Source organism: Chiloscyllium punctatum, chromosome 7, assembly GCF_047496795.1.
Source record: "Chiloscyllium punctatum isolate Juve2018m chromosome 7, sChiPun1.3, whole genome shotgun sequence".
Lineage (NCBI taxonomy): Eukaryota > Metazoa > Chordata > Chondrichthyes > Orectolobiformes > Hemiscylliidae > Chiloscyllium > Chiloscyllium punctatum.
The window spans coordinates 76,844,203-76,871,882 of NC_092745.1; the positions used below are offsets into that span (position 1 = coordinate 76,844,203).

A 27,680-nucleotide genomic window follows, 5' to 3' on the forward strand; every position below is an offset into this window, starting at 1 on the left:
ATCCTCTATCTATAATTCCTCAATTTAAAGTTATGTCCCCTCATGCTAGCCAGTGGGTGGCACGGTGGCACAGTGGTTAGCACTGCTGCCTCACAGCGCTGGAGACCCGGGTTCAATTCCCGCCTGACTGTGTGGAGTTTGCACGTTCTCCCCGTGTCTGCGTGGGTTTCCTCCGGGTGCTCCGGTTTCCTCCCACAGTCCAAAGATGTGCAGATCAGGTGAATTGGCCATGCTAAATTGCCCGTAGTGTTAGGTAAGGGGTAGATGTAATGAAAACAGCCTCAAGTCCCTCAACCTTTCCACATAACACCTTCCCTCCATACCAGGCAACATCCTGGTAAATCTCCTCTGCACCATTTCCAATGCTTGCACATTGTTCCTATAATGTGGCAACCAAAAATGGGGATTAAAACAGCTGGGTGCTTGTTTTTGAATGGCACAGGCTTGATGGGCAAATTGGCCTTTTTCTGGGCTTAAGATCTCTATGACTCTATGAGATACACAGATACTAGGGCATATAAGCATAATTTATGTCATATGTCAGGACAGGTTGACAGCGTAGAGTACAAATGTAAGGAAGTTATGTTAAAATGTATAATACTCTGGTTTCCTCACCTGGATCATTAAGTCCAATTCTGGGTGACATACATGAGGAAAATGTGAATATTAGCATGTTGACTGAATTATTTGATCAATTTGTATTAAGAGAATAATGTAGAATTTTTTTGCACATTAATTTAATGTGTGCATCACTAGCTGGGCCAGCATTTATTGCCAATCCCCAGTACCCACAGGGCAGTTAAGAAGCTACCACATTTCTGTAGGTCTGGAGTCACATGGCTAGACCAGGTATGGCCAGCAGGTTCCTTCCCTAACTAAAGGAGGTTAGTGAACCTGATGGGTTTGTCCAATAAATGGCAATGGTTTCATGGTCATCATTAGACTCAGAATTCCAGATTTTTAAAAAATTGTATTCAAATTTCACCATCTGCCTTGACAGGAGTATTACTTGGGGCTCTGAATTAATAGTTTAGCAATAATATCATTAAGCCTTCAGCTCCCCAAATGACTCCAGTATCAGAAACTTCAGTTACAGCTTGTTCAGAGAGGGTGAATTTATCTTGGAGAAGGTAAAATTGAGAAGTGATTTGATAGGAGTATCCAAAATCATAAGGGCATGGACAGAGTACAGTGATGGCACAATTTGAAGGTAACTGACAAAATAAGTAATAGAGACATGCAGAAAAGCATTTTCATGCAGAGTGGTTGGGATCTAGAATGTACATTCGGCGAGTGTGGTGAAAACAAGTTCTACCGAGGCATTTTAGAGGGAATGGGATTATGATCTCAAAATCAATAAGTACATGGCTACGGAAAAAAAAATCATAAGATGACATTAGGTTAATTGCTCCTTCGGAGAATCAGCAAAGACACCACAGCCCAAATAATATCCTTCTGTATTGTCACCATTCTTTGATTGAGCATTTTTGCCTCTCCAGTGATGATGGGCTAAGAGGGAGATAAAGAAAATGCTCAGCACCAGCTAGGAGCTTCCAAATAGCACAATTAAGATTGGAAAAGTATTTACATAGAGAGTTTGAGATCCAAATCCAAAAAAATCACATTTATAACAAAATGGTATGTTCACTACATAAAATTGTACCTGTACAGGGTATTTTCCTCCAGCAATGTAGCTTTTATCCAGGATCTTTTCTCCTTGCAAATTCACCCTTTGACGACTAATTGACCCCATAAAACTGTAAGAGCTTCTATTGCTATGTCTACTGAAGTTCCCTACACTGGGGTGACTAGGAAATTTCTTCATGCTTCCTCCAATTTTGGATGACCTACAATTTAAAATAAACAGCAATTATTTGAGCTTCAAACATACTGTAATCCTTTGGTACCAACATATAGTACAGGTATATGAAAATTCATTTGAAGCAAATTATTCTAACATGATATATTAATAGTGCAATATCTTGATTTGTCATTTACTTCCATTATTATCATAAATACTGACAAAGCTATATTCACCAGTATTGCTGTTATTAGGCTCAAAATGCTTTCTCCAGGCACAACTCTCGTTTAACGGGCCAAAATCCAGGTTTCTACCATTGATCAGCTGTCAGAGTATAAATTAGTCAGAGAGTAACACAGATCCTTCAATGAGAACATTTTACGACAAGTTCTCCACAATGTTCCCAGGAATCGAAAGCAACAATCCATTACAGCACTTGGATTTCCTGCAAAGGAAGACTATAAAGTGCATTGAATCTTCTGGGGTCAGGTCTATTAATGCTGATTTAGTGAGCTCCTTGCACGAATAATATCTCCCATTAGGAGCTCACTGTTTGAGAAAGTATAATATCCAGACTGTTGCAAAATTTGAAAAGTCTAGAGAAGCAGTTGAATGGGGAAGTATTTCTGGAATAAAAAGTTTGTGCTATCTGAGAAATGGCCCACAATCTTTTCGGAACATGATGCCTCATTAATTCTTCTGAAGGAAGCCATGCAGAGGGGTGTGGTTAATGTAAACAAGGGCACCAACAACAAAATGCAAAAGAGGAAAAGATACTATATGTCTCCAATATTTTAACCATTCAGCAACTAAAGGAAAATGTTCAGAGACCTTAGCAGGTCAAAGTTAAAAAGCACACAACACTAGGTTATAGGCCAAAAGGTTTAATTGGAAGCACACTAGCTTTCGGAGTGCCGCTCCTTCATCAGGTGATAGTGGAGGACACAATTGTAAGGCGCAGAATTTATAGCAAGAATTTACAGTGTGGTGTAACTGAAATTATGCATTGAAAATACCTTGATTGTCTGTTGAGCCTTTCATCTGTTCAAATACCATGATAGTTTCACTTCTTTCATGTGTTAATCACAAAATCATTTTTTAAAAAGTTGCATTCTCAGGTTAGCTGTAACAATTGATGTTGGCTAGACAATATGTTGAAGGTGTTAGCTCCCTGTGTTCTCTGTTTTTGCCAGAATGTTTAGATTGATTCTAATCTAAAAAGTGAGATAACAGAGTTTTACATGAATTCATGCAGTTTTTGAGCAAAGTACAATGTAACTCTGCAAGTACAAATTCATCCCACAAAATATGTGTGCACATGGGTCTTTGTGTCTGTCTGGGTTGGGGGTTGTGAGTGTGAGAGAGAGTGTATATGTGTGTGTAGTGAGGGTAGAGTGTCTTAAGTCTGTGGGAGTATGTGTGCGTGTCTGGGGTGGGGTGTTGTGAGTGTCTGTGAGAAAGAGTGTATATGTGTGTGCATGAGTGTAGAGTGGTCTAAGTCTCTGAGGGTATGCCTGTGTGAGCGTGGGAGTGTGTGTGTCTGTAAGGGTGTGTGAGTGAGTGTCTGTGTGCGTGTCTGTGTATATGTGTCTGTGTCAGTGTGTCTGTGTGTGTCCATGTGTCCGTGTGTGTAGAGGAGTGTCTGTGTGTGTGCGTATATATAGTGTGTGTGTAATGTGACATGAACCCAAGGTTCCAGTTGAGGCCCTCCCTATGGAGCTATCAGCCTCTGCTCAGCCACTTTTTGCTGCTGCCTGTCAATAAGTCCGCCTTGGAGGATGGTCACCCGAAGGTCTGAGGTCAAATGTCCTGGACCACTGAAGTGTTCTCCAACTGGGAGGGAACACTCCTGCCTGTTGATTGTTGTGCGGTGCCCATTCATCCGTTGTCGTAGCCTTTGCTCGGTTTCCCCAATGTACCATGCCTCAGGGCATCCTTGCCTGCAACATATAAGATAGACAACGTTGGCTGAGTCACATTAGTACCTGCCACGTACAAGGTGGGAGGTGTCCCCATGTGTAATGGTGGTATCCATGTCCACACCTTGGCACGTCTTGAAGCGCCTACCGTGACAGGATTGTATGGAGTTTTCCTGAGAGCCGGGCAGCTTGCTACAAACAATGATTTGTTTGAGGTTTGGCGGTTGTTTAAAGGCAAGCAGTAGAGGTATGGGGAAAGCCTTGGCAAGGTGCTCATCATCATTGATAATGTGTTGCAAGTCACGAAGAATATGGCGTAGTTTTTCAGCTCCTGGGAAGTACTGAACAACGAAGGGTATCCTTGCTGTGGGGTCCAAGTTAACACCTTCTTTGGTCGCTCCTCTACAGATCCCTGTGATGACTGTTCCAGTTCATCAGTGGGCTCATTGGGATCACTGCCCTGGGCTTGACATTTGTACTCAGTCAACTTGGACCCCAGTGGAGGGCCGCTGCGCTGGGCTTGACATGTATGCTCAAACCGTCAGGAAATATATAAATGCCATATTCATCAGCCGTACCCACAAGGTAGAGCAAAACATCACCTGTTCACAACGCAATGCCTACCAGGTTCTCAAAACCAATCACAACATTGTCATCAAACCAGCAAACAAAGGAGGAGCCATTGTCATTCAGAATAGAACAGATTACTGCAAGGAAGTGTACTGACAACTGAACAACCAGGAACACTACAGGCAACTACCAGGTGATCCAACCAAAGAACACACCTGTGAATTAAACATATTGATCAGGACTTTGGATCTAGTCCTTCAGAGTTGCTTACGCGCCCTCATCCCACATACTTCTCATGTAGGCAATTTCTACTGCCTTCCAAAGGTACACAAAACCAACAGAACGTCCCATCGCATCGGGCAATGGGATCCTGTGTGAGAATCTCTCCAGCTATGTTAAAGGCATCTTGAACCTAATGTACAGGGGATCCCCAGCTTCTGTTGTGGCACTACAGATTTCTTACAGAAACTCAACACCCACAATCCAGTCGAACCAGGAACATTCCTCGTCACAATGGATGTTTCAGCACTTTACACCAGCATCCCCCACAATGATGGCATCGCTGCAACAGCCTCAGTACTCAACACCAACCACTACCAATTTCCAAATACCATCCTATAACTCATCTGCTTTATCCTCGATCACAACGTCTTCACCTTCAACAACCAGTTCTTCATCCAGACACATAGAACAACCATGGGGACCAAATTTGCACCCCAATATGCCAACATCTTTATGCATAGGTTCAAACAAGACTTCTTCCCTACGCAGGATCTCCAACCAACATTACAAACCAGGTACATTGACGACATTTTCTTCCTCTGGACCCATGGCGAGGAGTCACTGATAAAACTACACAGTGATATCAGCAAGTTTCATCCCACCATCAAACTCACCATGGACTACTCTCAACTATCTGTCTTATTCTTGGACACATGCATCTCCATCAAGGATGGACCCTTCAGCACTACACTCTACCAAAAACCCACAGACAACCTCACAATGCTACACTTCTCCAGCTTCCACCCAAAACATATTAAAACAGCCATCCCCTATGGACAAGCCCTACACATGCACCGGATCTGCTCAGATAAGGAGGAACGTTACTGGCACCTGGAAGTACTCAGGGATGTCCTCACAAGAACGGGGTACGACGCTCAACTCATCGACCACCAGTTCCGACGTGCCACAGAAAGGAACCGTAATGACCTCCCCTGGAGACAGACACGTGCTGCAACCGACAAAGTACCCTTCGTTGTTCAGTACTTCCCAGGAGCTGAAAAACGACACCATGTTCTTCGTGACCTGCAACACACTATCAATGATGATGAGCAGCTCGCCAACACCTTCCCCACACCTCCACTGCTTGCCTTTAATCAACCGCCAAACCTCAAACAAATCATTGTGCGTAGCAAGCTGCCTGGCTCTCAGGACAACTTCATACAACCCTGTCACGGTAGGAGCTACAAGACTTGTCAGAGTGTGGACATGGATACCACCATTACACATGGGGGCACCTCCCACCTTGAACGTGGCAGGTACTCATGTGATTCAGCCAACGTTGTCTATCTCATATGTTGCAGGCAAGGATGCCCTGAGGCATGGTACATTGGGGAAACCGAGCAAAGGCTACGACAACGGATGAATGGGCACTGCACAACAATCAACAGGCAGGAGTGTTGCCTCCCAGTTGGAGAACACTTCAGTGGTCCAGGACATTCGACCTCAGACCTTCGGGTGACCATCCTCCAAGGCGGACTTATTGACAGGCAGCAGCAAAACGTGGCCGAGCAGAGGCTGATAGCTAAGTTCGGTACCCATAGGGAGGGCCTCAACCGGAACCTTGGGTTCATGTCACATTACAGGTGACGACCATTGCACTATACACACACACACAGACAGACACACACACACACTGGCACTCCTATACACACAGATACACAGACACTCACACACACCCTTACAGGCACACACACTCACACAGGCATCCTCTCAGAGACTTAGACCACTCTACACTCATGCACACACATATACACTCTCTCTCACAGACACTCACAACCCCCCACCCCAGACACGCACACACTCCCACAGACTTAAGACACTCTACACTCACTACACACACATAAACACTCTCTCTCACACTCACAACCCCCAACCCAGACAGACAGACACAGACAGACACAAAGACCCACATGCACACGCATTTTGTGGGGTGAATTTGTACTTGCAGAGTTACATTGTACTTTGCTCAAAAACTGCATGAATTCATGTAAAACTCTGTTATCTCACTTTTTAGATTAGAATCAATCTAAACATCCTGGCACAGACAGAGAACACAGGGAGCTAACACCTTCAACATATTGTCTAGCTAACATCAATTGTTACAGCTAATCTGAGAATGCAACTTTAAAACAAAAGGTTTTGTGATTTACACATGAAAGAAGTGAAACTATCATGGCATTCGAACAGATGAAAGACTCAACAGACAATCAAGGTATTTTTCAATGCATAATTTCAGTTACACCACACTGTAAATTCTTGCTATAAATTCTGCGCCTTACAATTGTGTCCTCCACTATCACCTGATGAAGGAGCGACACTCCGAAAGCTAGTGTGCTTCCAATTAAACCTGTCGGACTATAACCCGGTGTTGTGTGATTTTTAACTTTGTACACCCCAGTCCAACATCGGCATATCCAAATCATGATTACCAGATCAAGTGAGATATAATTAGACATCTTAAAATTATATGGAAAGTTGATTAAAAATCATGCTCTAAATAAAGTTTTGTCCACCTCACATTTTCTTATACTCCATTGAATGCTTAAAATATTTGTCCAGATTATAGTAAGAAACATTTTGCAAGTAATTTATATCTGCAAAATTACCATACACATATTCTTACAGGGCTACATCCTAAAAATTCTTCCACATGAATCATCTTACAAAATCCATGTATATGTGATCATACTGGGCTGTATGCTAGCCATCGAGCCCCATTATATGTGCTACTGACACTTATAACATCTCAACATTTCAGCCAAAACATTGCACAGCCTTTGAAAGCAAATTCAGATGAAAAGATGTCTGCAGTAATTGCAGCAAGATCAGCTAGGTGGCTCTCATAGAATATGAGTTTGTCTGGCAACAAATAGCTGGCCTGTGGAGTGATGACCAGGTTTTGATAACAAAGGCTTTCTGTCTGCCAATGACATTACATACATTGATACCATTGCTCAACCAAATTTCAATGACAGCACTACCTAAATTGAGTATCTCTTTCTTCTCCATATTTAATGGTTGAAGGTGTCTAATTATGCATCACTGCACTGGGTAGCCAATAGAGATGAAAAAACTGCAGATGCTGGAATCCAGAGTAGACAAGCAGGAGGCTGAAAGAACACAGCAAGCCAGGGAGCATCAGGATGTGCAGAAGTCAACGTTTCAGGTATAATCCTCCTTTAGATTGGGGGTGGGGTGAGGGGAGATGTAGATTAAGGGGGGGGGGAGGTGGTGGGGGAGTTTTTATGTGGGGAGAGGGGCAGAGTGATGCAGTAGTAATAGGTGATCACAGGTAGAGGGGACACTCTGGTTGGATGATGGGAGGAATGAGTCTGGTTGGTGGTTGGAGTAAATGGAATGGAAGAGGGGAGGAGAGGCTGGAAAGGGAGCTGGGCTGGGGGGGCGGGGGTAGTGGTGGCACTGGAATGGGAGTAGGGGGAAAGAAAGGGAAGTTATTTGAAATTGGAGAACTCACTTTTGAGTCTTCTGAGCTGTAGGTGGCCCAGGTGGAAGATGAGGTGTTGTTCATCCAATTTGAGGTCTGATTCACTGTGGCATTGCAGAAGGCTGAAGATGGTCATATCGGAGAAGGAATAGGAAAGGGAATCGAAATGGGCTGTGACTGGGAGGTTGGGTCGGCCTTTGTGGGCCCCGCTGAGATGCTTGGCGAGACATGCCCTTAGTTTACCTTTGGTCTTACTGATGTAGAGAAGACCACAGTGGGAGCAGCGGATAAAGTAAATTAGGTTGGAGAAGAGGCAGATGAACCTGGAAGGACTCTATGGGGCTCTGAATGGAAGTGAGAGAAGTGGTGTGCCACAAAGTTCTGCATCTTTTATGAGTTGCAGGAGAAGATACCAGGGGTTCGGGGGATGCTGCTGAGTGTGGCACGAACCAAGGGAAAGCAGAGTGGGGAAGATCTCTTTGGTGAGGGGGGGGGGGTTAGCTGGAGTTGACGGAAGCAAAACAATCTCCAAATAAAAGGGTCCTTAACTTATCAGCTCTGCCGCTTCGGCATCAGTTGTGTCGCATCAGAGCCATGCCCGCATTCCAGCATCTGGGTACCGCTAGCTGCGGTAGCCATGACCCCTGGCGAGATGGTAAACCAGCTCGTGAAAGACAACAGGAGTGTCCGAGGAGGAAATTCTCCGGACGTTCCTGAAAGTGAGCCACTAAATTGGCAAAACTCACGTCAACGAAGGAGTTCGCTTCTTCATTGCGATTTTCCGGTGATTCCAATAGGTTTGCCGGGCTGGCGAGAAACAAGGCGGGTTGTGGAGTGCCCGCTGCTTCCTGGAAGCCGCTTGGTCCGTTCCTAAGAGACGGCGCTGTTGTCAAGGGAGGGGCCGTCACCAGGAGATACGACCCAGCAGCCAAACCTGTAAGAAACCGTGATGTGATTGGTCACTGTTCAAAGGGAACACACTTACTCCCTTTGGGGGTAAAACAGGCATTTTAAAAAAAACAGCTTTGTTCCCATACTGGAAAAGCTGTTTGCAAATATCAGTGGGGAAGAGACTGGGGCCGGACAATATTACTTTATAGACGTGAGAGGCCGGTTATTGCCCAGTCCAATCAGCGAACTCGTTAGATGCAGGCTGCTGAGTGCATCCGGGTCAAGGCATGACCTCACTTACCGACCCGAAATTAGAAAATGGCGGAGGTAAGGCGGAACCGTCACTTGACTGATCTATTCACAAAACATCAAAAGTTAATTTTGGAATCTTATTTTTAATGTTAGCTCTCAAACTTTGTCTTCATTAATTAAAATTAAGCGTTTTATAAAACGAAATATGAAAATTTTAAGAGCAAACATTCAAGTGATAAACTTTTTTCTGTGTTTTTCCCCTTTGCCTTAAAATTATTAAGTTGTGGAAATATTGGGCGCTGTGCCGGAGCCTGTTTCGCGGCGCGCTTTTTCTTCCCCTGTTGAAGTTCCGTCCATATCCGCTAGGCCTTATTTGGCTATTTTTCCTCAGAATCTATTTTATAAGACGGGCGAATTTTTTTTTCCCCCTGAAACGAATTCCACTTTAGAAAATGCATTACTTACCAAATTTTCTTTGAAGTTGCACTAGCTTTTCTGAACTTTGTACCTCACGTCTGGTTATAATTTCCCCTAACTTTAGCTTCACAAAAAAAACTTTTCCATCGCCACTGTCCTTACTTTGAACCCCGTAGTCAGGCGTCAAACTTTTTTTTATTATTGCTTTGAAATCATTTTGAGAGGGGAACGATTTATAACTACAAATAAAGCTTATAAAACAAGTTATTATTTTAAAGTTTTCAGGTTTTTTTCTATAACAAAACGCATTGTCGTTTGCTATGGGCAGAATAGTCTGGTTTTCAGGATGTTTTCAGTAGTGAATTTATTTTGAATTTTTAAGTTTCTTTTTTTCAATTACAGCCTTCCCTCGGATGCTCGAGCCCAGGTACAGTAAATGCAAACTTTCTTTAAGGTCTGTATGCTTTATGAAGATTTTAGTCTTATTACAGTATGTTGTGGAAATAGTGCTCTAAATTGCAATTATCTTAAAGCATATGACATTTTAAAAGTGTTTAAAAAAGTAATTCTGTTTTCATAATCCTAAAAATGTTTCCACAAGCAGGTTTGTCTTTGCTTATGGCATGTAGGATGTAAATTCACTGCAAATTTAATCTATTACTTGAGCTGGCAAAATCATATTGTTGTGGTCTATTGAATAAATTCTAGGTAGGAAGGCAAAAATTAAAATCGTAAATCTGTTGAAAATATTTGGCAAGTCTGTTGTGGTGTTGAGGGTGATGTGTAGTTATGCTGGGTTGTAAAGACGTTACATAATCTGTTTCTTTCTCTCTCTTAAAATATACCTTGTCCAGGTGGTTCAGCAGGATCAGAAGACCATGATTTTGATCCATCTGTTGATATGCTTGTGCATGATTTTGATGATGAACGAACACTTGAGGAAGAGGAAATGATGGAAGGTGACAACAGTTTCAGCTCTGAAATTGCAGATCTTGCAAGGGTAAGAGATAACTAATTGTTTCTTTATTTAAAATTATAAAGTGCTTGATTAATTCTATAATCATGCAAGAGTGCAGATTTGTTGCATAGAATGAATGATCTTCTGCTTTCCTATTTTTTCTAATGTTACATACGGTGCAAAAATGTTCCCATTCTTCACATAAGACAGGTACAGGTGTACTCATTACTAGCTTAGCAAAATGATACCTCATGATGTTGAGCCAGGCCATTTTTCTCTCTTGTAGCTTTCTGAAATCTTATTTTTCTTTTGGGAAACTATGTAATTTACCTATTTATTCACTTTGTGTCATATTTGACACTTTGGCCTTTGATTTTCCAGTTAAAACCAGTAAATGTTTAAATTTATTTGGAAAGTGGTTATGTTTGATTTTTTTTTATTTTAAACTTCCTGTTGCTCGTTTTCATGATGATCAAATTTGTCAATTATTCTCTTGAAGATAATTATTTGCTCTTATTCTGTGCACATCAGTAGATTCAATTAACTAATTCCTTAATTTTTAAACTAGAAGAAAATTATATGAAAATAATTTTCCTAAATAACTTAATTTTAACTCCTGGCCCCTGTTATTGCAGGAATCTACATCAAAATTTGAGATAAATATTAAACTATGACTAAACCTTATATAACCCAGTTTTGACAGTGAATTTGTGGGCAAAAAAAAAACCAAGTGTAGCAGATACGGTAACATTTTCTTTATTTTTCATTAGGTTCACACTTCACACAGGTCTGATCTTGCCCAGTTAAAGACAATAAACATTATTGTCTGTAAAACTCTTTTACAGATAACTCTGTAAAAGCTCTTATTCTTCTGCTTCCTGGCATGCTGTCTTTGAGCAAGTGTGATGCAGTCAAACATAACTGTAGTTTGGCCCATAGTGATAGGAAGAAAGAACTTTATTTTCCCTTCGCACTATAATTTCAACTTGCTATGTCAACGTCTCTGTCTCTCTAGTTGGCAACACCTTTGATTTTTCATATGTTTAGCCATTCTTGCAGGGTTTGATATCAATATCGAATGATCAATTGCCCATGTTTTTGTGCTCCATGGCTTATTTCTGCACTGATTGATGGTACTATCGTGTGACAAGCATGCATGAATTTGGACGATCTGGAGTTACCAGCCTGGAATTTTAGCTTATTGTGAGCATCCTTCTATTGGATTTCTTTATTCTCGCAGGGGGAACGGCTGTCGGTTTAGCCACAGCCAGAATCTGAACTTGACTCAATGTAAATTTACTCTAAATGAAGATTTATCTGGTAAAGTGCTTTGTTCATATTTCTTCCATGCGTAAAATAACTAGTTTACAAATTATGTCAATAATCTCATTAAACAGAGCTGCAAGATTACTTGATCATGTGGTTATGACATGGAGACAGGGAAGCCAAAACAACCCTTCTACATCTGTATTTACAATGCAGTAAAGTTAAACTTTCGGAGACCCCCAAATAGTTCTTAACCAGACTTTTGAATAACCATTCCCAGACTTGGTGAATAATTAATTTACAGACAAGGTTTTGTATCTTAACAGTTTATTAATTGCAAAACAATATTAGCATAGAGAAAATTAAACAGTAGGGTAAAGTGATTTATGCCTGTGCTTTAAACCTGAAATATTTCTTTTTAGCCTCATTCTCACGAAAGGCAGACGGGCAAGTATTGTTAAGGGATAAATAAACTGGCCAAAATACTTAAATATTCTTCACTACACATTGTGCGCAGGTGTAAATATATATTCTTTGGCTGTTTTTACTGAAATATTAATCACCTTCTCAATTAACCCAAGCATAAGGTAGCAATATGTCTAATACAGCTTTCCTCTCTCTCGCCTTCTCAAAGCTGGTGTATCAGATTAAGTAGAAAGCTTTCCTGTCTTCATACTGTCTTGGCAATAGTCCAGAAACATTTAATCGAAAACATGGTTTTAAAAAATGACTTGTGGCAATTTAACCTTAGAGTCACCATGCTTTTAAAGGTTGAGAAGGAGAGTTCTTCATGGTAACCTTTGCCAGTGCGTGAATTCAATCCACGCTGTGGTACCACTCTGCATTGCAAATAGATTCTTGACAATAATTACAAAAATTGTGAAATTAAGGTATTCAAGCTGTTGCACGTGGTGATCGATCCTATGACTGTGTTTAACATTGTGCTTTTAATGTGTGATAAGTAAAATTAATGGTTTGGGATATTTTAAACTTTATGAAGAAAGTTTTATTGGTTTATAAACAGGCCCCCATTTGAAAATCTATGGACTAGATTGCAAATATGTAAGAAATTAGTTATTAATAGACTTATTATAAAGGAAATGCTTCTGTTATTTAGTGCATAAAATGATAAACTTTAATGAAGAGTGGCCAGTTCAAATAAAACAGTTTTTTGTTGACATTTGTCCTAGACAGAAACAACTGTCTTACTCCCATCCGCGCATTCTTTTCTGGTATCCATTTACTTGTATGTTTTCTGAATCTATCACTGTTTTAAAATGTTTTTTAGAAGATTTGTAGCTCAGTTGAGGGTCTGGATGTAGGTTTGCTTGCTGAGCTGGAAGGTTTGTTTTCAGATGGTTCGTCACCATACTAGATAACACCTTCAGTGAGCCTCCAGATGAAGCATTGGTGGTGTGGCCCGCTTTCTGTTTATATAAATAGAAAATGGGCTACACTACCAGTGCTTCAACCAGAGGCTCATTGAAGGTGTTATCAAATATGGTGACGAACAGTCTGTAAACGAGCCTTCCAGCTCAGCGAGTAAACCGACATCCAGAACTGTCTTAAAATATTGGAGGAGCAGCAGTTTAGACTAAAATATAGTTGTTTTTACTACAACACAAAAGTTAAAGAAATATATTGTCTTGAAGTGTAGCCATTGTTTTAAATGTAAGGCAGACAGCAACCATATTGTGCAGAGCAAACTGAGAGTGACGAGAAAATCTGTTTTGATGATGTAGGTTTTAGTGATGTAGACTGAGGGATAAATGTTGGCCAGAGCAACTCTGCTGTGTTCTTGAGTGGAATCTCCAACTGAAGTAGGATTTAAATCCATATAACATTGAAATATTTAAGCATTGCTTACAACTAAGCGATAGCTATCATCACTTTGAATTTGATGTTGATTACTACATATCCCATAAAAACCTTTGACGCGGGCTAACTATTTTCTTGAAGTTTTGGCTGAAAAAGCCAAGGTGCTAAACAGATATTTTCTGTTTGGTTTCACTGTAGGTTGCATAAAAAACACACCAAACATACAATAATGAGGTAAATTTGAAATAGTCGCCATCTTTTGAGAAAGGATGTACTGGCACTGGCGGGGGTGCAGAGAAGGTTCACTAGGTTAATTCCGGAGTTGAGGGGGTTGGTTAATGGGGAGAGACTGAGTCGACTGGGAGTGTATTCATTGGAATTTAGAAGAATGAGGGGGGAGTTTTGTAGTAACATAGACAATTATGAAGGGAATAGATAAGATAAAAGTAGAGAGGATGTTTCCACTGGCAGGTGAAACTAGGACAAGAGGGCATACCCTCAAGATTAGAGGGAGCAGATTTAGGATTGAATTGAGAAGGAACTTCTTCATCTAGAGGTTTGTGAATCTATGGAATTCCTTGCCTAGTGATATAGTTGATGCTACTTCAGTCAACATTTTAAACCTCAGATTTTTTTAAACAATAAAGGAATTAAGGGATACGGTGAAAACGCGGGTAAGTGGATTTGAGTCCACGAAAAGATCAGCCATGATCTTATTGGGTGGCGAAGCAGGCTCAAAGGGCCAGACGGCCTAATCCTGCTCCTAGTTCTTATGTTCTTATCTGCAGGGAAAAGGTGCTGAGGAAGATATGAGAACTAATGGAAGGAGATTTCACAAAAGGCCTGTATGTAGGCTCTCAAAATAAATATCTCCAGAAATGGTATAGATGCATTGATTAGAATTTTCCCAAATTCCATGTCATTTCTTGGGTTGAACAGCTGCTGGTGGTACAGTGCATTAGAGATTAATGTTGCAGTTTTACCTATTTACTATTGATATCAAAAGATGCAGATGAAGAAGCTGAATATGTGGTTGCTAAATTTGCCGTTGACACCAAGGTAAATAAGAAATTGAACCATCAAGAGGCCATCTAGAATCTGTACAGGTATCTAGATAGTTTGAGTGAGGCAGCAAAAACTTAACAGATGAAATGTAGGAAGATGTAAACTTGCCCACTTTAGCAAGAAGAGCACAAAACTATTTAAATGAAAAGAGATTGCAGAATTCTGACATAAAGAATCTGTTGATCTGTGGATCTCCTGGTATATGAACCTTAAAAATGTTAGTAAGCTGGTGCAGCAAATTATTAGAAAGGTAAATAGAATGCTGGAGTGTATTCAAAGAGAAGTGGAATATAAAAGGAGTGACGTTTTACTGCAGTTGTGCTGGGCTTTGGTGAGAGTGCGTATGAAGTATATACTCATTTTGATTCCCTTATTTAAAAAGTATGATTGCATTAGGAGAAATTCATTTTCATTCAGTTTTTAAACAATGTCTGGGATGCGAGGGTTATTTTAAGAAAATAAGCTGGGCTTGTACCGAGGAGAGTTTTGAAGAATGAGAGGCTATTTTATTGAAACAAAATGATCTTGAGACTGGGTGGGATAGAAACCATGAGGCTAGCTTTGCTCTTGTAAGGGATGTAGAACTAAGGATATAGTTGAAAATTTGATAGTTCTACCTGCTTAATAAAGGGTATTTTCTCAGGTTATTAGGCTGTGGAATTCTTTTCACCAGAAATTAGTGGAGATTGTGTCTATGAATATATTCAATATCTAGGTAGATATTTTTGATAACCGTAAACTCCCTTGTCCAATCTTTTTGAATGACAGAATGGGTTCAAAGGGCTGAATGGTCTAACCTGCTATCAACATTTTTGCTAATTGTCATGTATTCTGAAAAATGATGTTATAGGATTATAGCTCGCACGACTTTGATTAGCATTACAAATATAATTCCATAAATATAGTAATTTGTTCATTTAGCAGTTCACCAAAATACAGACTAGGTAGTGTTATGTAGGAATATCCAAACATATTCACACCCTACAGACTCCAAGGCCATTTTTAATAATGCTTATTGTTTTTGTACATTTACAAGGAGAATGACCTATAACATTAGTAATAAACATTTAGTCTAGTAGATAATTGTTTTTTATTGTCTGTCTGTTACTCTGCAGATGACCTTTCAAGGGTGACCAGTTTCTATCACAAATCTTCATGTAACTGAGTAAGCAGTTCTTAGATTACATATCTTTGGATACACATAGTTGGATTCAGAGTACAGGACTTGCTTCCTTCTCTGCTGCTCTCCCTCACCATTTAAGACTTTGATTTTGAGTTTAATGGATAAGCTGTTTCTGAATGATTAGGAATATGTCCCTCCTTTCTCATTAGTGTTAATGCTATTGTGCTTCAGAGACTATTTGAAGTTGATCTAAACCTTCATTTGATCTTGACCTTTTGAGAGTTGAGGAAGGAGACCTGTCAACGTGTTGCAAGGGTTTTGCATGAATTGTGTGGAGTTAACTTCAAGAAGGATACAAGCATTTGTTCAACTGTACTTTTTGAATCCGGAAAGTGTGGAGAAGGTTTTGTTGATGGAATTTCTGAAGTGTTCTTGTGTTGCTGCTATTAGGTTTCATTTCATACAGTATGGTGACAGCAAGGATTACTTTTTGGCTTAGAGATTTTACTGTCAAATGTTTGTTGCTCAGTTTGTACCATACCTTTATTGTCATTTCTTTCAAGTGGGCATCATAATCGTTATTATTATTATTATTATTAGTAGTAGTAGTAGATGGGCAAAGCTTAAAAATCTCTCAACACCACGTTATAGTCCAGCAGGTTTATTTGGAAGCACTAGCTTTTGGAGCGCTGTTTTTTCATCAGGTAGTTGTGGAGCAGGACCATAAGAGACACAATTTATAGCAAAAGATCCTGCTTCACAGCTACCTGATGAAGAAGCGGCGCTCTGAAAGCTAGTCCTTCGAAATAAACCTGTTGGACAAACAACCTGGCGTTATGATGTTTAACTTTGTCCACCCCAGTCCAACACCAGCTCCTCCACATTATTAGTACATGGGAAATTAGGATGTTTGAAGAGGAGGAACAAAGAAATGAGAGTGGTGTTTGAACTATGCTGGGGTACTGTTTTACAATGTGCAGGACATGGATTTTTTTTTTAGAGTCATGGAAATAATATATTGCTGCATTCATCAAATTTGGGTAAATTATCTCCAAGGCAAGAAAAGTAGAGATTAGGAAAATAGATAAACAGCTAACGTGGTGAAATTATGATAAATGGCTATTCATTTTAAAGCAGAAATAAGGTGAGCAAGTGTACTTTGTTATATGATTTTTTAAATGGAGTTGAGAAGGTAAAAAAATTTCATGCAGATACACAAGTCATCAAATTGGCAATACCACCAAAGGTTATGATAGAAAATTGGCTGAATGCTTGAATTTGAATCTAGACACATTGTCTCCCAATCCCATTTGTATATTATGTTTATTTTGTCTGTTATTTACAATTTTGGACACTCCATTGTTATTAGAGCACTGAATTAAAGTTTCCATGTTTGATTCATCAGATAATGCCAGATGAAAAATTACAGTTCTGAAGAGAGATTGAAAAATTGGGGCTTTTTCTACAGGCGCTGTGAAGGATGAGAGTGATCTGATAGAGATCTTCAGGGTTAATTTCAGATAATAGTTATAGATTGTTTCAGTTCATCAACTTGACACAAATCTAAGGTAAGAATCTAAGAATTAAAAGCAATGTTGAATATGGAATTTTTGTGACATTCCATGAATATTTTTAAAAGTGAATTCAATTAAAAAGAAATTACACTTCAAGGAGTTATATAAAGGTTGGGAGCATATCACAATAGAATAAGATTTAATTATTTGACTCAAGGAAAAGAGGTCTTTGTGTTGTACAGTCTTTTTCTGTATTGTGACATGACTTGAAACAAGAACTGGTCAAGATAATCGCACATACTAATGTTTTAAGATCTAAACATACTAAGTGTACTTTGCTCTTTCAAAATATTACTTTAGGCTCTTGTCTCTTCAGCCATAGTTCTAATAAACAATAATTGATCTGAAACCTCAACTCTCTTTTTCAGTCCACAGATGCTGCCTGGCAGTATTTCCAGTAATTTTTGATTTCATTTAAAATTTCCATTATCTGTAATAGTGTGTTTGTAGGAAATGCAACTGTCTTGTACTTGTTCCACAAAAGTCAAAATAACTTTGAGCATTCCCATACTGTTAACCATGTTTTTGTGGCAGTAAAATGAGGCTCTGAAAGGTGGCTATGAACTACTTCTCATGTCATTATTCCTGATAAAATATTGGTGCCAAAGCTGCTACTTTGAGTTCATCTGGGTCATAATGTGGCAAAGAACCTGAGTTGGAATGTTTCCAGTTTTCTGTTCTCTTTCTGAACAGATCAGTGTGTTTGAAGCTCAGCCTCAGTTAGAATTCATTAATGGTGTATTTGTACGGAAAGGAAACTGACTCTTTGGTCCATTCGGTCCATGCCGAACATCAACTTAAACTAGTCCCACCTGCCTGCTTCTGTCCCATATCCCTCCAAATCTATCTTATTCATGTACTTATCGAAGTGTCTTTTAAACATTGCAATTGTGCCCACATCCACCATTTCCTCAGGAAGTTCATTCCACATGTGAACCACCCTCTGTTTAAAATAAAAATTGCCTCTCTTGTCTGTATTAAATCTCTCTGTTCTCAACTTAAACATGTGCCCTCAGTCTTGTAATCTCCCATCCTAGGGAAAAGGCATAAGACATAGAACTTTGCAGCACAGTACAGGCCCTTCGGCCCTCGATGTTGCACTGCCTATGAAATTAATCTGATTTTATACCATTCCATTATTATCCATATGTATGTCCAATGCCAAATTAAATGCCCTTAACGTTGGTGAGTCTACTACTGTTGCATGCAGGCTGTTTCACGCCCCTACTACTCTGAGTAAAGAAACTATCCCTGATATCTGTCCTATATCTATCACCCCTCAATTTAAAGCCTTCACCATCTGAGGAAAAAGGGTCTCACTGTCTACCCAATCTAACCCTCTGATTATCTTTATACGTCTCAATTAAGTCATCTCTCAACCTTCTCCTCTCCAACGAAAACAGTCTCAGATCCCTCAGCCTTTCCTTGTAAGGCCTTCCTTCCATACCAGGCAACATCCTTGTAAATCTCCTCTGAACTCTTTCCAAAGCTTCCACATCCTTCCTATTATGCGGTCACCAGAATTGTACGCAATACTCCAGGTGCAGCCTTACCTGTGCCTTGTACAAATGAAGCATGACCTTGTGATTCTGAAACTCAATCCCCTACCAATAAATGCCAACACACCACATGCCTTCTTAACAACCCTATCAACCTGGGTGGCAACTTTCAGGGAATTATGCACTTGCTCACCGACATCTCTCTGTTCATCCATGCTGCCAAGAATTTTACCGTTAGCCCAGTACTCATTCCTGGCTCTTCTTCTGAAGTGAACTACCTCTCACTTTTCTGCAATAAACTCCATTTGCCACTTCTCCACCCAGCTCTGCAGCTTATCTATGTACCTCTGTAACTCTCAGCATCCTTCAGCACTATCCACTACCTTAGTGTAATCCACAAATTTCCTAACCCATCCTTCTACGCCTACGTCCAGATCATCTGTAAAAATGACAAACAGCAGTGGCCCCAAAACAGAATCTTGTGGCACACCACTGGTAACTGAGCTCCAGGGTGAACCTTTCCTATCAACCACCACCCTCTATCTTTCAGCTAGCCAATTTCTGATCCAATTTGCTAAATCACCTTCAATCCTGAGACTCCATATTTTGTGCAGTAGCCTACCATGTGGAGACTTATCGTATGCCTTGCTAAGGTCCATATACTTTATCTTCATCCACCTCTTATGTCACCTTCTTGGCAAACTCAATAAGGTTGGTTAGGCACGACCTACCCTTCACAAAACCGGTTGACTATCTCTAATCAAATTATTAATTTCCAGATGATTATAAATCCCATGTCTTGTAACCTTAACCAACACCTCACCCTCAATCGAAGTAAGGCTCACTGGCCTATAATTACCAGGGTTGTCTTGATTTCCTCTTCTTAAACAAGGGAACAACACTGGCTAACTAACAGTCTTCTGGCACTACTCCTGTTGACAATGATGACATAAAGATCAAAGCCAAAAGCACTGAAATCTCCTCCCTGGCTTCTCAGAGAATCTGTGGATAAATCCCATCCAGCCCAGGGGTCTTATCCATTTTCAGATCTTCCAAAATTGCTAAAATCTTCTCATTGTTAACCGCAATCCCATCTAACCTAGTAGCCTGTATCTCATTCTCACTATCAGTGCCCTTTTCCAATGTGAATACTGATGAAAAGTATTCATTAAGTGCTTCTCCTATGACCTCAGATTCCACACACAACTTCCCACTAATACCTTAGATTGCCCCTAATCCTACTCTAGTCATTCTTTTATTCCTCATAAACTTATTCCTCATAAACCTATAGATGCCCTTAGGGTTTTCCTTGATCCTATCCTCCAACAACTTCTCATGTCCCCATCTGGCTCTTCTTAGCCCTCTCTTTAGATTTTTTCTGGTGAACTTATAACACTCAAGCTCCTTAACTGAGCCTTCATGCCTCATCCTCACATAAGCCGCCGCCGCCGCCTTGACAAGAGCTTCAACGTCTTTAGTAAACCATGGCTCCCCCTCTTGACAACTGCCTCCCTGACTGATAGGCATATACTAATCAAGGACCCGCAGTAGCTGTTCCTTGAATAAGCTCCACATTTCAAGTGTGTTCATCCCCCGCAGTTTCCTTCCCCGTCCTATGCATCCTAAATCTTGCCTAATCTCATCGTAATTGCATTTCCCCCAATTATACCTCTTTCCCTGCGGTATATACCTATCCCTGCCCATGGCTTTTGTAAACATAACTGAATTCTGGTCACTATCGCCAAATCGCCACTTAACTCCAAATCTAAAACCTGGCCGGGGTCATTCCCTTGTACCAAATCCAATATGGGCATCGCCCATTGTTGGCCTGTCTACATACTGTGTCAGAAAACCCTCCTGCACACATTGAACAAAAACTGACCATAGTATTTCCTGTTATTCTTGCTCCTATCGATAATCATCTTTGCTATCCTTTTCTCTACATCCCCGAACAATTCGGAGGCCTATAGAAAACTCCCAACAGGGTGACCTCCCCTTTTCTGTTTCTAACCTCAGCCCAAGCTACCTCAGGGATGAGTCCTCAAATGTTATCTCAGCTGCTGTAATACTACCCTTGATTAATAATGCCAACTCTTTCCCCCTGCCCTTTTATCATCATCTCTGTTCTTATTGAAACATCTAATTCCTAGAAACTGCAACAGCCATTCCTGTTCTTCCTCTAGCCATATCTCTGAAATGGCCACACTGTCGAAATTCCAGGTACCAACCCATGCTACAAGTTCACCCACCTTATTCGGGATGCTCCTGGCATTGAAGTACACACGTTTCGAACCATCACCCTGATTGCCGATGCCCTCTTGCAACCTTGTAAACCCATCCCTGATCTCAATACCCTCAACCACCTATACACTGGAACTATAATTCAGGTTCTCATTCCCCTGCAGTATTAGTTTAAACCCCCCCACCCCACCCCACCCTAAGAATATTAGCAATTCTACCACCCCCCCCCACAGGATATTGGTACTCCCATGGTTCAGGTGAAGACCATCCTGTTTGTAGAGGTCCCACGTTCCCCAGAAAGAGCTCCAATTATCCAAGAATCCAATACCCTCCTGCACCATTCCTGCAGTCACGTGTTCAGCTCTGCGCTCTCCCTGTTCTTTGCTTCACTAGCACATGGTATAGGCAACAAACCAGAGATGACAACTCTGTTTGTTCTCACTCTAAGCTTCCACCCTAGCTCCCTGAATTTCTGCCTTAGATCCCCACCTTTCGTCCTAACTATGTTGTTGGTGCCTGTGTGAACCACAACTTGGGCTGCTCCGCCTCCCCCTCAAGGATCCCAAAAGCATGATCAGCGACATCACAACCCTGGTACCTCTGAGGCAATATACCAATCATGAGTCTCTCTATCGTTCCCTCAAAACCACCTATCTGTCCCCCTAATTGTGGAGTCCCCAATGACTAAAGCTCTGCTCCTCTTCTCCCTTCCCTTCTGAGCAACAGGGACAGTCTCTGCTTTCCCCTGGATCATATGGAACCTATCGTTGATGGTGTCCATCTATCCAACCCAAACTTTGAGTCTGATACATGGATGATCCCTTTGTCATCACAAAACAGAACAAATTAGAGGAAACATTCAACACCATCAACAATATTCTGACAGACATAAAATTCAGAAAAGAGGAGAACGACAACAGACTCCCATCTCTAGTACATTCAACTGTCACATCAGTTAATGGAGAGCTTCAAACCAGCTTCTACAGAAAAACAACAAACACAGACCAAATACTTCAGAAGCAATCATCCCAACACCCACAAACTGAGCTGCATCAAGACATTATTTCAACATGCTACATCACACTGCACCACCCAAGAACTACAGAAAGCAGAAGAAAAATATCTGTACAAGATTTTCAAGAAAAACGGATAAGCGCAATCAGCCGATTTCTTACAAGCAAACCCAAATAAACAGACACAATGCAACCAAAAACTATATCCACATTTCTGATATGTCTTTGATGTAAGGTAATGACTTCCAGATGACCCCTTGGCACCATGGTAGCCTATAAACCTACCAACACGCTTAAACAGTGACTATCGGCAAATGTAACCTCATTTATAAAATACCATGCAAGAACTGTAAAGTTACTACATTGGACAAACTAGCAGGAAGCTTGCCACCAGGATACACAAATACCAACTAGCCACCAAAAGCCATGACCCACTATCACAAGTTTCCATACAAACCGACAAAGAAGGATATCACTTTGACACACATCCTCGAGCATGCGAAACAACGCATGAGAATTCTTGGGGTCATGGCATTCTAACCAGAACTCCATCAATGATTTAGATCCTATCTACCTTCCCTTGGGGGAAAAAAACTAGAAATGACATCACCCGCCTTAAGAAACCAAGACCTATAAATAGAGAGGTGGGATATACCCACCAGCACGTCACCGGAAACTCTCACTGATGATGTTATCTGGTATGGTGCTGAAACGTCTGAAAACAAATCTTCCAGCTCAGCGAACTAACTTACACACTTATCATCAACCTGAGCTATAAATCTTCTCAAACGTTGACTATCCTGAATCAATTTTTGCCCCTAAAAATCTGGTTTCTCTTTATAACCCTCCTTAAACAAAGGTGCAACATCAGCCAACCTCCAGTCATCAAGCACCTCATTTACATTTACAGATGATGGAAATATTTTTGGGTGGGGCCTTGCAATTTCCTCCCTTCTCTCAATTTTCTGGGATGCATTAGATCAGTTTGCAAAGATTTATCCACCTTTATATTCTCGAAGACCTCCAGAACCATCTCTTCTGTAAAGTGAACTGTTTTTAAAATAGCAATATTTATTTCCCTGCATTCTTTAGCCTCCGTTTCTTTCTGCACAGTAAAAACTGATGTGAAATATTCATTTAGTATCTCTTCCATCCCCTGGGGTTCAACACAGCGATGACCTCCTCGATCTTTCAGGAGTCTTACTCTGTCTCTGGTTACCATCTTACTTTTAATGTACTTGTAGAATCTCTTTGGATCAGCCCTAACATATCTGCCAAAGTTATCTCTCATCCCCTCATTGCTTTCCTGATTTCTTTCTTAAGAATGCCTCTCCCTTCTTCATATTGATTAAGAGGTTCATTTGAACCAGGTAGTCTATACCTAAAATATTATTATTCATTCATATATTGGGAAGGAACCTGCTTGTGTCTACTTGTGTTTAGGGATAAATCTATAATTAGAGTTGTTAACCCTAAGGATTCTTCGGTGGGTCCTTTCCACAGTGAAATATAGCTGTTCCTGTTTGCGGCATTGTTTTTATTTCCTATCTGGGTTGGTATATTTCCAACATAAAAGGGATATTCAGCCCATGTCCAAATAAGGATAACTGTTACCTGGATATCCTAAAACTTAATTCTTCACCCCTGAAGGGACAGAGTGTATAAATAGCAACATGAGAACACTTTCACCTTCAAGTTAGCTTTGAAATCACCTGTCATCCTGGCTTATAAATATATATAATATATAAATAAATAACCATTCATTGCAAATTGCCGGATTAAGTACTGGAACTCTCTATGAAACATCGTGGCAACATCTTCATGATACGAACTACATGGTTTAGGCATCCAGTACCTTAGCTTCACCTCAGGTAACTGGATTGGCTGTAACCTTGTCCATCCACTTCTGCATCCTGAAAATGATATCCAAAAAGCTGCATGCACTTTTCATCAGACAATCTGGCCATAAGGTTATGAACACATTTGTCAAATACGTTATCCCTATTTTCTCCATATATCCCTTGTGAGTTTCTAGATTAGGCAGTGACTCACATTGCATTATTTAGGTTTTGATGATTGACAGAGCTTTTCTATTTGAGTATTAGTGTGCAAGTTATTCCTTGAACACTGGAAAAGCCTCAGTCCCCACTTTGTTCTTTGGTGTTGTGTGACATTGGTCTGTGAACCAGATGTTTTCATTTTGCGAGTTTGAGATTTGTACTCCGGTTGAGGTTCTGGATGTGAATTTGCTCGCTGAGCTGGAAGGTTTATTTTCAGGCATACTAGTGAGATTCTGGTGAAACTGGGATGACACATCCATCCTAGGAAAAGCCAAACAGAGACTTGCACGAGAATTCCTGGAAGCATGGCACTCCACGCAGAACTCTATCAAGAAACACATTGATTTAGACCGCATTTTCCACCCTCCCAAGGGAAAAGGAAAATTGGAAATGACAGCACCAACACAAAGAAACCTAAACAAATAAATAGAAAGCAGGACAACACCAGCGCTTCACCAGAGGCTCATTGATGATGTTCCCTAGTATGGTGGCAAAACGTCTGAAAACTAACCTTCCAGTTCTGAGCAAACTCACATCCAGATGTTTTCATACTGAACTTGTGGATAATCTATAGTGCTTATCCTAGTTTCCCAGAAAGAAACATAATTGGAAGCAGTTCTGCAGTTTGCCAAGTCTCTGTAGTGAGTACATGAACTTCAGTGTAATGTAGCCTTTCAAGAACTTGATAGTGTGCTGCCAGCTTGCAGATACACAATGTTTCTCACTCTTGAGTGACATGAGACGCAGTACTATCTTCATGTGATAACTGAAGATATACTTTTTTACCTTGTTTGGCTGAGAAGCCACTTCAACTGTAGCGTTTTCCCCTACATTGTTTCTTGCATTAGAAGGTATATGAGGACATTGTGACCTATATACTGGAGTTTTACATGATGTGGTTAAACCAGGTGCTTTATGATATTGTCATAACTGCAGCACATTCTGCATTACATTCCTATTTATCACAGTGGCTTTCACTAAACATGCCTCTTGACATTAACATTGACACTCAGTCAGGTCTGTTTACCAATTCAAATAGTGTGAATCTTGTTAATTCTTGTCAATTCATTATCCGTTTGCTTTTAACCTGAATGTGCTTGGGATGTCTTTAATTATTTACCACTTTTTTAAAAAAAACTTATGATCAAATCAAAACAGTTCTGTCAATACATTTTACCAATCTTACTCTGGCACCTAGATATTTTTAGCATTGACACTGAAACAATTTGTGATGATATAAGATCTATCTCAACTGATGCCAAGGCACATTGTCTTCACAAAGTGCTCATTCCAAGATCTGTAATTGCCGTCAACAATGATGTGTTTTTCCTGGTAGGTCTGTTGTTTCCATTTCAACACTTGCGTTTATTTTGAACTCCTCTTTTGGCATGGTCATCACAAGTTGTCCTTCAGAAGATAGTGAGCCACCTTCATTAGTCTGCAGGTGTCTCGTTTTATTTTTAAAAGAGCTCCAAGATTTTGACTGTTTTGTTGCAGATGGTGGGCGTTCTCAGCCTTCTGCTACCCTTATTGTTTGCAGAGGTCACATTTGATAGATATTAGCCTGAAGAAGAAAATTGCTTGTATGTGCTGCTTTATTGGAACCACAATATGTTGATGAAAGTCAATGTAATTTGTTGCTTTGTCGTGGAACTTCTTGAATGTTTGAGCAGCATTTAACCAGGCAAGTGCAAAGTCTTCCATCACATAATTTGTGTTACGGATGATAGAAATTTTATGAAGTCAGGTGATGAGTTATTCATGCAGAATAGTACACATCCTATACCCTGTAGCTAGTCCAGTTAAGTGTCTGACGAGTGGTGTCATCTCCTTGCTGGATATTCATGGTGGGTGATTGTGAGTGGTAATGACGTTGGTTGAGAGTGTGGTGTTTGAAAACCACAGCAGGTCAGGCAGCATCAGAGAAGCGGGAGAATCGAAGTTTCGGGCATAAGCCCTCCATCAGGAATGAGGCCTGTGGGTTGGGCTGAGAGATAAATGGGAGGGGGGTGAGGTTGGAGGGGAAATAGCTGAGAAAGCGACAGGTGGATGAAAGTGAGTGAGGAGGTGATAGGTCAGAGGGGGCAGTGATGGGCGGGGTCCGGAGGGCAGTGCTGAGTTGGAGGCTTGGGACTGGGATAATGTGGAGGAGGGGAAATGAGGAAGCTGTTGAAATCAACATTTATCCCATGTCGTTGCATTGTCTCAAGGCGGAATGTGAGGCATTCCTCCTCCAAGTGTCGAGTGGTAACGGTTTGGTGGTGGAGGAGGCCCAGGATCTGATGTCCTTGTTGGAGCGGGAGGGCTATTGAAGTGTTTCAGCCAGGGGACAGTGGGGTTGGTGGGTGCGGGTGTCCCAGAAATGTTCTCTGAAATGATCCGCAAAAACGCGTCCTGTCTCCCCAATGTAGAGGAGACCACACTGGGTGCAACGGATGCAGTAGATGACATTGGTAGAGGTACAGTGAATTTCTGACAGATGTGCAAGGATCCCTTGGGGCCTTGGACAGAGGTGGGGTGAGTGGTGTGGGTGCAGGTTTTGCACTTCCTGCGGTGTAGGGAAAGGTGCCAGGAATGGGGTGTGGGCTAGTGGAGAGCGTGGACCTGACGAGGGAGTTGCAAAGGGAATGGTCTTTTTGGAATGCTGATAGGTGTGGGGAGGGAAATATATCTCTGGTAGTCGGGTCCATTTGGAGGTGGCAAAAGTGGCAGAGGATGATTGGATGGAACATGACGACCAGGGGGGTTCTGTCCTTTTGCGTTGGGAGGAGTGGTGTTCAAGGGCAGTGGTGGAGATGCACCGGAGAGCATTGTCAATCACGTGGGAAGGGGGCCATCGGGGACTTTGAGGTGGAATTGGTCGTCCTGGGAACAGATGCGGAGGAGGTGGAGGAATTGGGAATAAAGGAAAATATCCTCACTTTCCCCTGGTGATGTTGTATATCATATTTTTGAAAATGATCATTGCCTGTGCTTTGTGACACTAATGGTAATTGTCGATTATGAGCCTGATCCTGAACGTTGTTTAGGTCGTCTTGTATCCTTCCACTGAATGCTTCACTTTAGTTGTTGAGAATGGAAATGAGCATTTAATCGTTTTGCCTGAGACACTACCCTGAGGAAATCTTGAATTGAGGGCCTGGAGCTGAGATATTTGCTTTGCAACTTCTTTGAGCTGTTTATGACTCTAATCAGTGAAGAGTTTCCCCCTAATTACAATTGACTTCACTTTTACAAGGACTTTTTGCTTGTTTAATGGTGAGAGTAAGTACTATTGCCTCATCATGGAGACTAGTGCTTTTGGTGCTTGATTGGACTAAGGCTGTTGTCTGGAGCCAAGTGATCCTGATGGAACCTAAACTGAGCATCAGTAAGTAGGCAAGTAAGTGCTGCTTGATATGCTCTGATACCATTCCTTCACTTCATTGTTAATGAGAGTACGCTGATAGAATTCTAGTTGACCAAATTAGATTTGTTTAGCATTTT

General features: G+C 40.9%; 2 protein-coding genes across 9 annotated transcripts in view; one reads left to right on the forward strand and one right to left on the reverse strand.

The window, feature by feature from the left end:
- Nucleotides 1-9,650, reverse strand: part of dnai4 (dynein axonemal intermediate chain 4) — a 131,100-nt gene extending 121,450 nt beyond the window's left edge. For 2 of the 4 annotated variants that reach the window (XM_072574098.1, XM_072574096.1), the window contains exons 1-2: nucleotides 8,764-9,098; nucleotides 1,664-1,847 (exon numbers count right to left, since the gene is read on the reverse strand). In XM_072574098.1, the coding sequence (XP_072430199.1) occupies nucleotides 1,664-1,847; nucleotides 8,764-8,789 (210 nt within the window). In that variant the 5' untranslated portion in view covers nucleotides 8,790-9,098. Of the gene's footprint in view, nucleotides 1-1,663; nucleotides 1,848-2,817; nucleotides 3,742-8,763; nucleotides 9,099-9,625 lie in introns of those variants that run through there. The other 2 variants (XM_072574095.1, XM_072574097.1) reach the window with 2 other exon arrangements.
- The window catches only part of LOC140479829 (mesoderm induction early response protein 1-like), a 59,547-nt gene continuing 41,430 nt past the window's right edge, over nucleotides 9,564-27,680 (forward strand). For 3 of the 5 annotated variants that reach the window (XM_072574104.1, XM_072574099.1, XM_072574100.1), the window contains exons 1-2: nucleotides 9,980-10,004; nucleotides 10,432-10,577. In XM_072574104.1, the coding sequence (XP_072430205.1) occupies nucleotides 10,479-10,577 (99 nt within the window). In that variant the 5' untranslated portion in view covers nucleotides 9,980-10,004; nucleotides 10,432-10,478. Of the gene's footprint in view, nucleotides 10,032-10,431; nucleotides 10,578-27,680 lie in introns of all 5 variants that reach the window. The other 2 variants (XM_072574101.1, XM_072574102.1) reach the window with 2 other exon arrangements.